Source organism: Vulpes vulpes, chromosome 12 (genome assembly GCF_048418805.1).
Source record: "Vulpes vulpes isolate BD-2025 chromosome 12, VulVul3, whole genome shotgun sequence".
Classification (NCBI taxonomy): Eukaryota; Metazoa; Chordata; class Mammalia; order Carnivora; family Canidae; genus Vulpes; species Vulpes vulpes.
This window is the reverse complement of record NC_132791.1, coordinates 72,941,393-72,958,058: the sequence shown is the minus strand read 5'-3', so window position 1 is coordinate 72,958,058 and position 16,666 is coordinate 72,941,393. Positions and strand designations below refer to the sequence as shown.

The window sequence follows — 16,666 nt, the reverse complement described above, 5'->3', positions numbered from 1 at the left end:
ACCCAGACCTCACCCTATGTGTACTCTTTTCAATAAAACCATACTCATAAGTATAACACTTTCCTGACTCATGTGAATCATTCTAATCAATTAGCAAGCCTGAGGGGGTTATAAGGGCCCCCTAATTTATAGACAGTTGGAGGTCCCGGTGACCTGGGAACTGCTTCAAGTGCAGCTGGTGACTGGAGTGAGGGTAGTCTTCTCAAGGACTGAGTCCTAAAACCTGGGGAGTCTTTGTTAACTCTGGGTGGTCAGGGCAGGAAGTAAAAGGCAATATACCCAGGGAGGGTGGAAACTGAGTAGAGAGTAACCCTGTGTCATTGGCAACCATATTCTGGCTTTAATTTTTATTTTTTTCATTCATTTGTTGAAAAGAAAACTGCTATGTAATTTATATTTCAAGAGTTATAGGACACATACAATAATAATATCCCTCCACAAAACAATGGCCATTCATCTAGTGTCTGCACTAGAGGGACCGTGTCATCCTCACAGGTCCATTTTATGAAGGTATGGGCAAATATGCAAAATGTATTTTCTCCTTTTTAAAGAATGGCAGCATTCCCTACACAATATTCTGAACCCGGGGTTCTTCATTTGTTTGCCTATATGGATAGTATCATGTCACAGCAAATAGTGATAGTTTTGCTTCTTCCTTACCAATTTGTATGCCTTTTATTCCTTTTACTTATTTGATTGCTGTGGTTAGGACTTGTGGTACTAGCTTGAATTAATGTAGTGAGAGTGGACATCTTTGAGAGTTCCCAACCTTGGGGGAAATGCTTGGGTTTTCACCATTGAGTATGATTGTTTGCTGTGGGTTTTTATATGAGCTTTATCATGTTGAGATTTGTTCTCTCCAAACCTACTTTACAGAGGGTTTTTAATATGATGGATGTTGTACTTTGTCAATATTTTCTTGCCTCTATTGAAAGGATCATATGATTCTTATACTTTCTTTTACTAATGTGGTGTATCACATTAACTGATTTTGAATGACTTGTATATATTGAGCCACACTTGTATCTGGGAATAAATCCCCCTTGATTGTGGTGGATGATTTTTGTAATGTATTGTTGGATTCCAGTTGCTAACACTTGGTTAGGATTTTTGCATCTATGTTCATCGGAGATTGGTCTGGAATTCTCTTTCTAAAAAGCCAGCATTACTCTGAGACCAAAAACAAATAAGGACACTAAAAACAAACTAACAAACAAAAAAAGAGAATTCTATCCAGAGAAAAACCTGAAGACTTCACCAAAAAACTACTAGAACTGATAGATGAATTCACTAATGACATAGGATATAAACTCAAGATACAGAAATCCATTGTATTCCTATAAACTAATAATAGAGTTTCAGAAAGAGAAATCACAAAAACAGTCCCATTTACAATTGCGCCAAAAATATAAAATAAACTTAAAAAAAAGAGTGAAAGTCCTACACCCTGAAAACCATAAAACATTGATGAAAGACTGAAGATGACACAAACACATGGAAAAATATTGCATTCTCATGCATTGGAAGAACAAATACTGTTAAAATGTTCATACAAAGCATAGCACTATGCAGATAAGAGGCAATCCCTATCAAAATACCAACAGCATTTTTTACTCAACCAGAACAATAATCCTAAAACTTGTATGGAGCCACAAAAGATCCCAAATAGCCATACCAGTCTTGAGAAAGAGAAACAAAGCTGGAGGTGTCACAATTCCACATTTCAAGTGATATTTCTACTGTCAGTAATTAAAACAGCATGGTACTGACACAAAAATAGGCAGCAGATCAATGGAATGGAATTAAAAGCCCAGATAAATACACATGTACATGATCAATTAGTGTACAACAAAGGAGGCAAGAATATGCAAAGAGAAAAAGCAGTTTTTTCAACAAGTGGTTTTAGGAAGACTGGATAGCTTTGTGCAAAAGGACAAAACTGGACCAGTTTTAGACCATAGTCAAAAATAAACTTAAAATGGATTAGAGGCCTAAATGTGAGACCTGAAACCATAAAATTCCTAAAGAATATATGCAGCAATCAAGTCTCTTGGCTGTCTCCCTCAGCAACATATTTATGTCTCTCCAGGCAGGGCAAACAAAGGCAAAAATAAATTATTGTGACTACAAGGACAAGAGAAAAGAAGAAGCTTTGCTTTAGCACAGGGAAGAAAACTATGCACAACACAGAAGGCAACCCAGTGAATGGGGGAAGATTCTTGCAAATAATATATCTGATAGGGGTTAATATAAAAAATGTATAAAGAACTTATACAACTCAACACCAAAAAAAAAAAAAAGCCATTTAAAAATGGGTAGACAACTTGAATAGATATTAGCCCCTCCACCCAAAAAAACAAACAAAAACATGCAGATGACCAATACATATGAAAAGATGATCAACATCACTAATCATCAGGGAAATGCAAATCAAAACCACAGTGAGCTATCTCACACCACTCAGAATGGCTAGCATTAAAAAGACAAAAACATACCAAGTGGTGGTGAGGATGTGGAATGAAGGGAACTATCATGCACTGTTGTGAGAATGGAAATTGGTACAACCACTGTGGACAATAGTATGGAGTTTCCTCAAAAGACTACAAATAAATGAAACGCCGGGACACCTGCACCCCGATGTTTCTAGCAGCAATGTCCACAATAGCCAAACTGTGGAAGGAGCCTCGGTGTCCATCGAAAGATGAATGGATAAAGAAGATGTGGTCTATGTATACAATGGAATATTACTCAGCCATTAGAAACGACAAATACCCACCATTTACTTCAACGTGGATGGAACTGGAGGGTATTATGCTGAGTGAAGTAAGTCAATCGGAGAAGGACAAACATTATATGTTCTCATTCATTTGGGGAATATAAATAATAGTGAAAGGGAATAGAAGGGAAGGGAGAAGAAATGTGTGGGAAATATCAGAAAGGGAGACAGAACATAAAGACTCCTAACTCTGGGATAAGAACTAGGAGTGGTGGAACGGGAGGAGGGCAGGGGGTGGGGGTGACTGGGTGACGGGCACTGAGGGGGGCACTTGACGGGATGAGCACTGGGTGTTATTCTATACGTTGACAAATTGAACACCAATAAAAATAAATTTAAAAAACTGAAAAAAATTTTTTTTAAATTTTTAAAAAACTGAAAAAAAGACCACAAATAGAAATACCATATAATCTAGGCATTCCACTACTGTACACAAAGAAAACAAAAACACTGATTCAAAAAGATACCTGCCCCTTTGTATTTACTGCAGCATTATTCAAAGTAGCCAACATGGGGAAGCAATCCACATGTGCATTGATAGATGAATAGATATACATATACACACACAGTCAACTACTGCTCAGCGATACAAAATGAGAGCTTGCCATTTGTGACAATATGGATACCTTACAAGTTATTATACAAAGTGAAATAAGTCAGGAAGAGAAAAGCAAATACATAATTGTACTTATATGTGAAATAGTAACAAACAAAATGGACTGTTAAATACAGAGAAACAACTGGTAGGTAGTTGCCAGTGGGGAGGCGGGAAAGGTAAAATAAATAAAGGAGATTAAGAAGCACAAACTTCAAGTTATAAAGTGTGTAAGTCACAGAGATGAATAGTACAAGGTAGGGAATGTAGTCAATACCATTGTAACAACGTATGGTGACAGATGGTGACTGCAATTACTGGGGAGAGCTTTGAGTAATGTATAGAGTTGTTGAATCAATGTGTTGTGCACCTAAAACTAAGATAATGTTTAATGTTAGTTCTTCTTCAATCAAAACCTGGTGCGTGTGAGGGGATAAACTCCATGCTGGAAGAGGGAGTTGCTATTTCCTGGGATCACTAGAGTTTACTGGATTGGGCAGGTTCCATTTCATTTTCTTCATTTTTAAAGTGACAGCTTCATTGAGCTGTACCTCACTCACATGGGTCTTATTTCTTGACCTATTTGTCAGTACAATAGATGTTTGAGAAGACACTTTAAAAAATATTTTTAACAGGAGGAGCTTTGAGTGTGCTCATGTAGAATAATTACCAAATGACAAATGAAGAACCCCGGGTTCAGAATATTGTGTAGGGAATGCTGCCATTCTTTAAAAAGGAGAAAATACATTTTGCATATTTGCCCATACCTTCATAAAATGGACCTGTGAGGATGACACGGTCCCTCTAGTGCAGACACTAGATGAATGGCCATTGTTTTGTGGAGGGATATTATTATTGTATGTGTCCTATAACTCTTGAAATATAAATTACATAGCAGTTTTCTTTTCAACAAATGAATGAAAAAAATAAAAATTAAAGCCAGAATATGGTTGCCAATGACACAGGGTTACTCTCTACTCAGTTTCCACCCTCCCTGGGTATATTGCCTTTTACTTCCTGCCCTGACCACCCAGAGTTAACAAAGACTCCCCAGGTTTTAGGACTCAGTCCTTGAGAAGACTACCCTCACTCCAGTCACCAGCTGCACTTGAAGCAGTTCCCAGGTCACCGGGACCTCCAACTGTCTATAAATTAGGGGGCCCTTATAACCCCCTCAGGCTTGCTAATTGATTAGAATGATTCACATGAGTCAGGAAAGTGTTATACTTATGAGTATGGTTTTATTGAAAAGAGTACACATAGGGTGAGGTCTGGGTGGGAGTACACAGCTTCCATGCCTCTCTCCATGGAGCCAGAGTGTGCACCCTCCCGGAACATCAATGCAAACATCAACCAAGAAGCCCACGTGAGCATTGGTGTCCAGGGTTTTGATTGAGGCTTCATTATGTGAACATGATTGTTCAAAAATCATTGGCCATTTGACTGAACTCAATCTGCATCCCTCTTCTCCTTCCCAGAGGTCCAGCTGACCCAAAGTCCCCACCCTCCATTCACAGGGTTGGTCTTTCTGGTGACCAGCCACTGACCTGAAGCTACCTAGGATCCCACCTGGAATCACTTCATTAGCATAACAAAGTCAGCTCCTTTCATTCAGGAAAGTCCCAGGGTTTCTGAAGCTGTGCCAGGAACCAGGGAAAAGGACTAGATACACTCTTTATTAGACTTCACTCCCCAGAGAGTTTGGACTGTCTGTGGTTAACGGGGAGGGGGCGGGGGGGGGGGGGGGGGCATGAGAGTTATTTTCCAGGAATCGGGCCTGTGTTCTCGGATTCTAGGTTCAGTTTCTGCCTGGCCTGGAGCCTGGGGCCTGGTTAGAGTGTCCTCTTGGGGGTCACCGAGAAGCCTCCTGCCCGGGATCCTGTGCCCTCCTCTCACTCATGTTGCCAAAACACACAAAATCACTGGCCATGGTGCCTTTCAGTTTCACTTCCTGGCCATGGCTGTGTTTCTCACCAGAGAAGCCTACTGAACTTTGATTCACTTTCTGTTCCTGGAAATGCAGGGCTCTACAATGTGCTGGCTGCTCCTTTACAATTGGCCAAATTCCTGTGAGGATGGAGTAGAGGCCAGAGAGTACTTAAGTCCTGCCAGCATCTCACACACAGTTTAGACATTTCAAGTGACGGTCAGCTCTTTAATCTCTGCAGAGTGACCACACCAGCACACAGGACCTGTTCCAGTGCGAGGCCTGTCTGTGCAGAAGAGTGTTTCTGCCCTGGGCTGCAGGGAGCACTTCATCCAGGCTCTGCATTTCCTGCCCTGCCAGGGGACACATTCAGAGCTCAACCCTGACACCAGAAGTCTCTTTTCTTTCAGGAGCTGGTAAGCAAGAGGCTACTTTGGATTGTGTGCAGATCTAAAAATAGAATCATAGATCTGTAGGTCTAAGGGTGGGAGAGACTGGATGCTCCATTTTGGGTGCTGTGGACCTTAGAGGCTGAGGGGCAGGATGTCTGGTGGGTGGCTGTATGTTGGTTAGAGCAGTTAACTATTTGAGACATTTTCAGAGAGGGATTGGAAAGCAAACTTTATTCCTGTGAACTGAGAAGAATAGTATGAATGTCAGGGGTGTTGGTGTATAGGGGCTTTTCCCCAAGCCCTTCTGGGTCAGACACCCACATCTCATGCTTAAATACTTTTCCCTGTGGAAACAATGCATATATGATCTGTTAGAAAAAAAGATTCAAGTGATTACATTTTTATTTATTTATTTATTTATTTTAGTGATTACATTTTAAAGAGCCATTTACCTTGTTAAATGATTCATGAATTAGGAAGCATCTTATCTAGGAAATTGGGAGAAGTTGTAGGAAAGGAATTGTTTTTAAAGGAAGATGGGAAGGGAAAAGGAAATAAATTATTAGTTAATAATTGTTTTTGTCAAGATTGTTCTGCTAAGAGAAAGGCAAAGGGTCTATTGTTCCCATCACTGATCAGGAAATTCCTACTTTGGCTGGTTAAATTATACATGTGTAGGGAAATGAAACTGTAGTTAGGTTAGTTATTAGGTCTGGGTTTACTGAGTTGAGAACTTACCTTAAGTGGCTCCCTGTGACCCTGTGGCTCAGTAGCCCTTCTTTTTCACAATTCCCCTACTTTAATCAGACTCTCTGCTTAACCTAGAGATGTGATCAAAATGTAAGGCACTGGTGCTACTTTTAGCTACTGTCCAGTATTCTCACAGCTTTTGATGATCCTTTGCATGGTATTCACATGTCACGATGTTTTTGCTTAATCTCTGAAATATTCACAGTTAAAGATTTCAGTTTCACAATTTTTTAATCATCCATGCTCTATATTCTTTTTCTGATGTTCCAGGCCCAGGGAGATTATTTCCTTGATTGCTAGCATCTGTGAACATGCATTTAAAACCTTTGAGAGGGGATCCCTGGGTGGCTCAGCGGTTTAGCGCCGCCTTCAGCCCAGGGTGTGATTCTGGAGACCCCGGATCGAGTCCCGCGTCGGGCTACCTGCATGGAGCCTGCTTCTCCCTCTGCCTGTGTGTCCCTGCCTCTCTGCCTCTCTGTCTCTCTGTCTCTCCCTCTGTATGTCTATCATGAATAAATAAATTAAACCTTTAAAAAATAAAAAAAAAAAAACCTTTGAGAGCATACAGTGTATCTGATAGATTATTATAATTTTACAAACAGGATTCTTTGTAACGATTAGAGTGCACTTTAAAAGCATGGTTGCCAAATTCCAAACAATCAGAATTACTTAAAGTAAGACCCTATTAACAGAATCTTTTTAAGCCAAGTGGTTTGCTCAATGATATTTTAAAAATATTTTATTAATGAGACACAAAGGGGCAGAGGGAGCAGCAGGTTCTCTGTGGGAAGCCTTTTTTTTTTTATTGGTGTTCAATTTGCCAACATATAGCATAACACCCAGTGCTCATCCCATCAAGTGCCCCCCTCAGTGCCCATCACCGAGTCACCCCCACCCCCTGCACACCTCCCTTTCTACCACCCCTTGTTCATTTCCCAGAGTTAGGAGTCTCTCATGTTCTGTCTCCCTTTCTGATATTTGTGGGAAGCCTTTTCTGGGACTTGATTCCAGGACCCTGGGATCACAACCTGAGCCAAAGGCAGAGGCTCAACCACTGAGCCACCCAGGTGTCCTCTGCTCAGTGATCTTATCTGGTTGTCTTTCAACTTCCCCAGATGTAGGAGCACCTGGGTGGCTCAGTCTGTTAAGCATCAGACTCTTGATTTCAGTTCAGATCATGATCTCAGGGTTGTGAGATTGAGCCCCGTATTGGGCTTCATGCTCAGTGGGGAGTCTGCTTGAGATATTTTCTCTCTCTCCCTTTGCCTTTCCCCATGCTCACTCATGTTCATGCACACAACTGTCTCTCTAAAATAAATAAATAAATCTTCAACTTCCTCAGAAGTGTTAATCCAGATGCACCAGGTGGTTTTGATCACAGTATAGACAGCTCTTGCTCAGCTAAAAGATAATCAGAGGCTGTTGATTGTCAAGAAAATCTTTGGCCAGAGAGTCTAAGGATCTTTGTTGCGTAGCTATGCTCTTAGCAATGGATTCTGCAATATATTTAGGAGTTAAGGAAAAGTTCCTGACAAACTGTTATGCGAATTTACTTATAACCAGGGAAACAGCCTTGACAATAAAAGCAAATCCTGAATCATGAATGTGCCCTGGTTGGTCTTTTTTTAAACTCAGTGATATAAATCTAAGAGACCTGACCAATGAGATGTCTTATTTTATTTGACAAAAGTTAGGGACACAATTATATTTTCTCTTAGCCTAAAATAGAAGACTGTTTTAACTTCTGGAGTTTATCCCCCTTTCTGAGCAACTGGCTTAGACATACAGCTGAGGGCATTATATTTCTAAGACTATGCCAGAATAAAGAAAAGGAAAAGAAGAAGAAAGAGTTTCACATTTAAAATATGAAGACTTGATCTGTTATCTTGGATGAAAGCAGTATACCTAGATGTCAGCTACTTACCTTCCTCAGCAGTTTGGTTTAGAGGTCTCTAACATCTGTGGCGGACAGGTATCAGGTAAGGCCTTCTTTATCTGTGAAATGTGTATCCAAGACTCAACACCTTCTAGTTTTCTAGGAATGTCAGTGGTTGTGAGCACTTAGTAAGATACCTTTCAATGGAGTTCAAAATGATAATTCCAGAATACCCAGTCACCAGGATCTAGACTATGACCAACAGGATTCTTTGAATTGGGATCTGGGAAGACCTCTTTAACCTGTTGATTGTAGACTTGATGGTAAAACAGACCTTTTGCTGTAGTTGATCATGCTAGCATGAGACAACAAGTGTATACCAATAGACATTAGTCTACTAGTGACTATGTTGTATGAGGGGAAGAGTCCAGCCCTCAGGCAGAGTTCACTCCCTCTGAGATGCCCCCAAACTGATTCTAGGCCCAGATTGTTCCAGAAGGAAGGAAGGGGGTTGTGCTGCGTGGGGTTGGCCTAGGAAGAGCCTAGAGGGAGGGAGAAGAGGAACTGGGAAGGAGAAGGCAATCTTACAGTGTTTTCTGCTTTAGTCCCTTCCTGCTCAGAACTGTGCAATTTCTGAATAAAGCCAGTGGCAGGATCCCAGCCCCAGCAGGAAGGACCACAGAGAGGGCTACTTTCAGTTTCTATTCCTGGAAAAGACTCCAGTTCTCAAAATAGGCCTGAACCAGTTTCAGTTTCTTCATTCTAGTGAGTGGGGTGCTGCAGTATTTGCCTGTGACTTATGCAGGGCTATTTGAGCACCTTCAGCCCAGAGGCCCAGGGGAGGGTGGGAATGCTCTAAGACCAGCCGCCTCACACCTGATCATCTTACTTGGAGGCCAGTGCCCTGACCAGTGAGGAGTCCACATTCAGCCCCCTTGAGGCTGGCCCCTCAGATGGGTGCAGACATTGCCTACAAAGTTGCTCCTTGGTTTGCTCAAGTCCCAGTTCAAGAGCTAACTCACTTCTGCCCACAGAGATCAGACTGCAGAGGTTACATCTGTGGTAGAGTTCTCTTCCTGACCCCAGCTGTGGCCCTCCCTGGAGTTGATGCACCTGCCCCAACCAGGTGAGGGTCTGAACTCAGCACAGCTCCATACTGACTTGGTGACTCTAACAGCTGCTTAAACTCTCAGTGATTGTGATGTCCTCATTCTCATGTGGAAACAGCAGTGAAAGCTCCCCAGGGTGTCTGTGTTCAGGAGAGGGGCCCCAGAGAGGGGACTATGTGACTGTGATAGGGCAAAAAAGAAGATCTGTTTTACAAAGATTCCGCCAAGATTGCAAATGCCCATAACAAGTTATGAAATCCTCTGTGGCTAAGAGATTGTTAATATATCTTTGCCATCCTGGATTGCTATCCTGGGTCAGGAAAATACAGCTGACAAGTTGAGGAGAGGGAAGGCAAGGATTATTTTAGCAAGCCTGTTTCAAGGGACATGCCCAACAATGAGGCTGCACATGGCTGCCCTTCTGTTCCTGATACCACAGAGGAGGTAGAAGCCTAGAAAATCTGGACTATGCCTGCCCTGAGATACCAATGGAGACATCAGCATGGACCTTCCATAGATCCCCTTCCTGAAGGACATTCACCACACCAAGCCATCAGCTGGATTGTAAACGTCCTACATCCTTTCCTATTCTTGTAGTTGCCCTACACCATGCTCCTCCATGTAATGGGGCAGTGGGATGAAGAAAGAGGAGAGAAACAGACTCTTTTCCTATCTCTGCTGCAGGTGTCTCACTCAGTTGGAGGAGAGGATGAACCAGGGCAGTGGAGTTTTCCATTGTACAAGAGCCTGGAGGTTGTATGTTACACTGACTGGACTTGTACTCATCTGAGTGGGACTGGGAGAGAAGGGATTTCCTAAGCCATTCATTCCGAAAAAGGAATTGCTTTTCCTTTCCTTTAAAGAGAAAGAATGTAATGATGTCCTTGTTATCATATTTCCTGATTTCCTAACATTAAATTAGAAGCAGCAAGTCTAACTCTGGACCCTGAGGTGGGCATACTGGGATATCAGACTCCAAGCCACCCGGTCCTCAGACACTGCAGACCAGAGCCAACCAAACAGGGCATAATACCGATACCCAGAGTGATTCTCTCACAGATTGCTGGGGAGCAGCCCAGCTCTGGGGGGCCCCCCGAGTGGGAGCTTTCTGTCACCCACTACAAAGGCTCCATTGCTACCAGGGTATCTGAGTCTCAGTGGTTATTTCCTACCTCACTACTGAGAGCTGTAATTGTGTGTGCATGTCTGTGCGTGTATGTGCTCCTCTGCAACCACAGTTAGTTGTCAAATTCATGTGTGAACTTGCATCTTTGCCTTGAATTTCAGCTCTTTACTTTAATGTAGTCAAAGGTATCACATTGGTCAATCTGTGTTATATCGCTGTCATCTTGGTATCATTATATGGGTATCATCTCATTTAAGGAATCTTTTTCTTTCATTTTTAAAGAAAATTTTATTTTTTTTATTTATTCATTCATTCATTCATTCATTCATGAGAGACACACAGAGAGAGGCAGAGACATAGGCAGAGAGAGAAGCAGGCTCCCCACAGGGAGCCTGATGCGGGACTCAATCCTGGACCCCAGGATCACAACCTGAGCCAAAGGCAGGTGCTCAACCAGTAAGCCACTTAGCGGCTCCAAGGAATCTTTTTCTAAGAACAGCTGTATTTTCTTCTATAGATTCCATTTGAGAATTAGGTCTTAAATCTATCTGTAGTTAATTATTGTAAGTGATGTAAGCAGAGACTCAGTAACCTCTGTCCATATGGAGAACCAGTTAGTCAGCTCCATTTAGTAGATGGCACTTTCTATACTCCCTGACATCCCTTGCGCCTCTGCACACATGTCTGAATCCTATACAGGGCTCTGTGTCCCTTTCTGTGGGTCAGATGGTCGATGCTTGTGCCAGCATCCAACTGTATATCCAACTATCCTTTATTGCCAGCATGGAAATAAATCTTATCTGATACAGCAGATCTTACTATGTTCTTCTGTAGAATCTCTGGTATTTTCCACTTGATCTTCTGTATAAATCTTAGAGGGCAGGTTCTCTCCTCCCTTTCTGCATCTCCCTCACTGTTGCTTACCAAATTCCCCCAGAGCTCTTCCTCATAGTTTAAGTTGTTCATAAGACATGATCCCATGACTTGCCAGAGTCATCCATGCCCAAGGGTAACAATGTGGCAGCCAGCAACAGACTTCCTAAGATGAAACAGCAAAAGAAATGTCACAGTCCTTCTTCTTTCTGATAGAGATGCTTTTCTCATTCACTGGAAGCTTTGGAATCTTGTTCTCAGCCTTCCTCCCAGTCTCCAGGGCTCCCATGGAGAGTCTTGGCTAAATGACCTCATAGGAGTCATCGGAGATCTGCCTCTCATGGCCCCTGGTATTGCCCTTCCCTCATTCCTTGAGACCCCTGATGCCCAAACACTTCTATATCTCTTTTCTTGAAATTTTTTGTTCTGTGGAGAGATGATGGTTTCACTTTCATGTAGATGTGAGCCCATAACTGTCAGCCAAGTCTTCCTGAGGGAGGGGTTCAAGTCAGAGGCTGTCATCCTTCCTGTTGTTTTCACACTTTACCCAGGCAGGACAAAGGCTCTCTAGTCCCATGCATAGGGCAATAACTTCAGGAGCACCCAGTGCCTCCATTTCCCGGGGAGTATAGGCCCCTGGATTGTTCCTGTGCCACTGGCTCCAGGGACACTACATCAGGCTCAGCATTTTCTGTTGTTTTAGTAGAAACATACATGATCTCTGACATCAGAAATATCTTTTCTCTTCAGGGCTGGTGAGTGAGAAAATGTATACTTGCAATGATGAAATACTGGCTTTGTGCTTAGAGAGTTGACATGTAGTTCTGACTGGTTGAGGGCTAAGATTTCATCCAACTGCTCATGCAATCCTCTTCAGAAAAGAGAGAACCATAGTCTGAAGATGTCTCTTTTTCTTTCTTTTTTTTTAAATAAGAAATTTGTTAGAAAATTTGGAATAAGCAGAATGTTTACTGAGCATCTCCAGTTGGAAACTATGTCATGTTTAAGTGCAATCTAGCCATTCATATCGTAGAGCTATTTCTAAATATCATGAGTTTTAATAATTGGAGCAATGCAAAATAATTATTTTGTTGGGAATTTCTTTCCACCTGTTCAGGCTATAACAACATACCACAGACTGAGTGGCTTGTGAATAGAAATGTATTTCTCATACTTCCGGAGGATAGGAAGAGCCAGATCAAGGCATCTTTGTTTCAGTGTTTGGTGAGAGCTCACTTCCAAGTGAGCTCACCTCACATGGCAGAATGAGCAAGCTAGGTTTCTACAGTCTTAATCTAATCCATTCACAGTCACTCTGCCCTCATGACTAATGCACCATCCACAAATCCACCTATTAATACCAGAGTTTGAGCTTACATGTCATCTACAAATTTAGTGGAGGACACAAACATTCAGTCCATAGTCGTCATATATATATATAAATCTGTCTGTGGAGGTTCAGAGTCCAGAGAGCTAACCATTACACTATGGAGCTGCCACTGTCTATGGAAGTTCAATTGACTTCCTACTCTTACCTTAGAATACAGCACTTTTGCCCCATTTCAATATGCATTCAATATTCTTGAATGATTATTTTCTCTTTTTTGGGATTCTCCATTTAATCAGTAATATCATCTGCCCGGTTCCTTCATTAGTAAGCTGATAAATAAAATCTTTAACACCCATATATTTCATATTTCTTTGGGAGTCATGATTCTCTCTCTTTTGAAATTTTTCCTTGCACGACTTGCAAGATGGGGATGAGCATTGAGCATGCCCTGACTGGTAAAATCGTGCTGGTAGTCCCTGAGATAAACTTATGTGTATAAATATTTTTTAAATCATAGTTTCCTCACTCATAATGAATGATAGGAGGCCCCATCAGTGACATAGTAATGATTTCCTTGAACTGCCATGATTTAATCAGATACTTATATTTCAAGACTGTGCAGGTTTGAATAGGGAAAATAAGAACTCTTATCTACTTCCTCTGCCACTTCCTGTCACATGATCTAAATCCCACCCAAATTTTTCCATGAGGCTACATAAATGGACATTAAATTGCTAGGGGGCAATTATTACCACAAGGACTATGTGCTTCGCTAGTCCACTTCCAGAAAACATATCCTGATGGGCTTTTCTCTGCCCATTGTACTCTTCCAAAAAACAAGTCCTGCCCCTATTTGCCTATAGGATGTAAGCTATCTCTGCAATTCTATTGTCCTCTCTAATATGCTGCCCTGACTGATTCTTCCTGCAGAAAGGAGATGGGCTGGGCTCTGTATTGAAATTTTAGGAAAGTAAGACTGTCTGCAATAGTTTCTCATTGCTGTGTAATAAATCGGTGCAAATTTAGCAGCTTCAGACAACAACCTATATTTATTGGCTTATAGTTCCAGAGAGGAGTTGCTCAAATGAATCTTAAAAGAGCTATAATCAAAGAGTCAGTGGGTGATGGGTATTAAGCAGGGCACTTGTTGTGATGAGCACTAGGTGTTATATGTAATGACGAGTCACTAAATTCTACTCCTGAAATTAATATTATACTATATGTTAACTAACTCTAATTAAAATAAAAATATGAAAGTAAAAATAAAATAATCAAATCAAATCAAGCAAGACTGGTTCTTTCCATAGGCTCCAGGAGACATTCCATTCCTTTGTCTTCTCTAGCGTTTGAAAGCTGCCTCAATTCCTTAGTTTGTGGTTCTTATTACATCTTTCTGGATCTTCACTCCAACATCTGCTTCCATTAACCATCTCCTTTTCTTCTGTTGGCCTTGCCTCCTTCTTATAAGGTCCCCTGTTACCATACTGAGCCCATTTGGGTAATCCAAGAAAACCTTGGCATCTGAAGATCCTGAACTTCATCATACCAGCAAAGTGCCCTTTTGCTATGCAAGGTAACATATTCACAGGCTCTGAGGTTCAAAATGTGAATATCTTTGAGTACTGTTATTCTCTATTAAATAAGTCCTCATTCTTGTGACATAGGAATAATCAGAGTAGACAAGGAGTTTCTTCTGTAGCATGAAAACAAAATTCATCAGGAAAAATAAATCAGAGAAACATGAGTAAGTGTGAGAGAATGGGAATGGGCTGTTGAGACCAGTGTGTTTCCTCAGCTGACACTATGTGTCTGTTCTGCTGCTCCTTTTGTCTTCCTAATTCACTTTCTTTTTTCTACAGATATTCCACTGTTAACCACTATGGATCAATTCATATGTGACTTCATGGTAGGAAAGAATTTTCAGCAACTGGCCATCAACTTTATCCCTCACTATACCACGCTAGTCAATAAGGCAGGGGGTATCATCTCTCCAGAAAACCTTGATAGAATTCAAGCAGCCCTCAAGGAGGCCAAGCTAAAAGATGTGGCTGACATAATTGAGGAATCACTTGTGGCAGCAGAGAATGCTCCTCTGGATGTGGCTGTGATTGGGGAATCTGGCACTGGGAAGTCCAGTTTCATCAATGCCCTGCGAGGACTTAGTTATGAAGAGGAGGGTTCTGCAAGTGTTGGAGTCGTGGAGACTACCATGAAGAAAACGCCCTATCAACATCCAAAATATCCCAAGGTGACCTTCTGGGACCTGCCTGGAACTGGAACCCCCAATTTCCATCCACATGAATATCTAGAAATGGTGGAATTTGCTACGTATGACTTCTTCATCATTATTTCTTCCTCCCGGTTTAGTCTCAATGATGCTTTGCTGGCCCAAAATATCAAGGAGATAGGCAAGAAATTCTACTTTGTTAGAACCAAGGTGGACAATGATTTATATAATGAAGAGAAAAGCAAACCCATGTCTTTCAAAAAGGAGAGAGTGCTTCAGCAGATACGAGACAACTGCCTGGCTAATCTTAGCAACATTGGAGTGCCTGAGCCATGCATCTTCTTGGTCTCCAACTTTGACCTGGACGACTTTGATTTCCCAAGACTGGAGGAAACCCTGCTGAAGGAGCTCCCTGTTCATAAGCGCCACACCTTTGCACTCCTGTTGCCCAATTTATCTGACACTTCCATTGAAATGAAGAGAGCTTTCTTCAAGGAAAAGATCTGGCTGGATGCCCTGAAATCATCAGCTTTGAGCTTCATCCCCTTCATGGCCTGCTTTAATGGCTTTGATTTTCCCCAGCAGGAAAAGTGCTTGAACCTTTACCAGAGCCATTTTGGTTTGGATGAGAAGTCAGTCAAAGGGATTGCAGAGAAGCTGGACATGACTGTGGAGGAGATCAAGAGTTTCACCAAGTCCTTGGATTTCTGGTTACTTGTGAAGGATGACAGCATAGCAGAAAAAGCCATGAAGTGTGTTGAATGCTATTGCTCAGTAAATGGAGGCCTGCCATCCACTATCTTCCAGTTCTTTAAAATCTACTTTCTACATTTGAAATTCATCAATACAGTGGCTGATGATGCTAAAATTCTTTTGCATAAGACTTTAGAGATCTTAAGTCGCAGAAGATGACAGAGAGATGAATGCCTAACTCAATAATAAATAGGCCTAAGATCTTGTGTTCTGTAAGTGGGGATGGGATCCTTTTCCACTTACCACCAAGGCCAGATCTTCCCTAAAGTGGCAAGAATATCTCTCCACTGGAAAAAAAGCATTGTTCCATATTGATACTCCACTACTATGCAAAAAGGATTTAACTATGGCTTCTTTCTTCATTCCCTGGGCTATTTTGCCAAAATCATGACATATATACACCCCATAGTTTTTATTAATCTCCATGTATTATGAAGCAGTTTACATTTGCTTCATTTATTCAGATAATAAATGTTGGTAACAACCAAGATAACTGTTGTCCATTGGCTTTTCATGAATGAGTTTCCCCAATCATCAGATCAATACCCTCTTCACCAGAGTAAGGTCAATTCATGACTATGGGCACATGTGCAAGTGAATAATTTAGTATGCAATGGGGCACTACAGCATGGAGGAGCAAGTTGAAAGAGCATTAGGGAAATGTTCCAGGATGTCATATTTTTAGATACTATAGGGGAACAGAGAGAGGGGAACAAAGTTGGGTTTATATTTCTAATACTTTCCAAACATTGGATGAGATGAGAGACTTGTGAACAAGATACAATGAGGGACATGAGATATGAGAGAATGAAGGTGAATTAAGAATGAGCCTGGATCTCGTTCTAGGGCAAGGAAGAGATCATGTAAGTCCAAGTCTCATCGTTCTCAAACACGTTCAAGGTCCCGTTCAGACACAGAAGGAGGAGCAGCAG

General features: G+C 41.5%; 1 protein-coding gene across 1 annotated transcript; it reads left to right on the top strand.

Annotated features, from left to right (window-relative positions):
• The first annotated feature begins 5,366 nt into the window (after positions 1-5,366).
• LOC112911880 (interferon-gamma-inducible GTPase 10-like) lies at positions 5,367-16,222 on the top strand. The gene is made up of 2 exons (XM_025988569.2): positions 5,367-5,714; positions 14,614-16,222. Exon 2 carries the CDS (start codon positions 14,634-14,636, stop codon positions 15,891-15,893), a length of 1,260 nt encoding a protein of 419 aa, XP_025844354.1. The 5' UTR covers positions 5,367-5,714; positions 14,614-14,633; the 3' UTR covers positions 15,894-16,222.
• Positions 16,223-16,666: the final 444 nt, after the last annotated feature.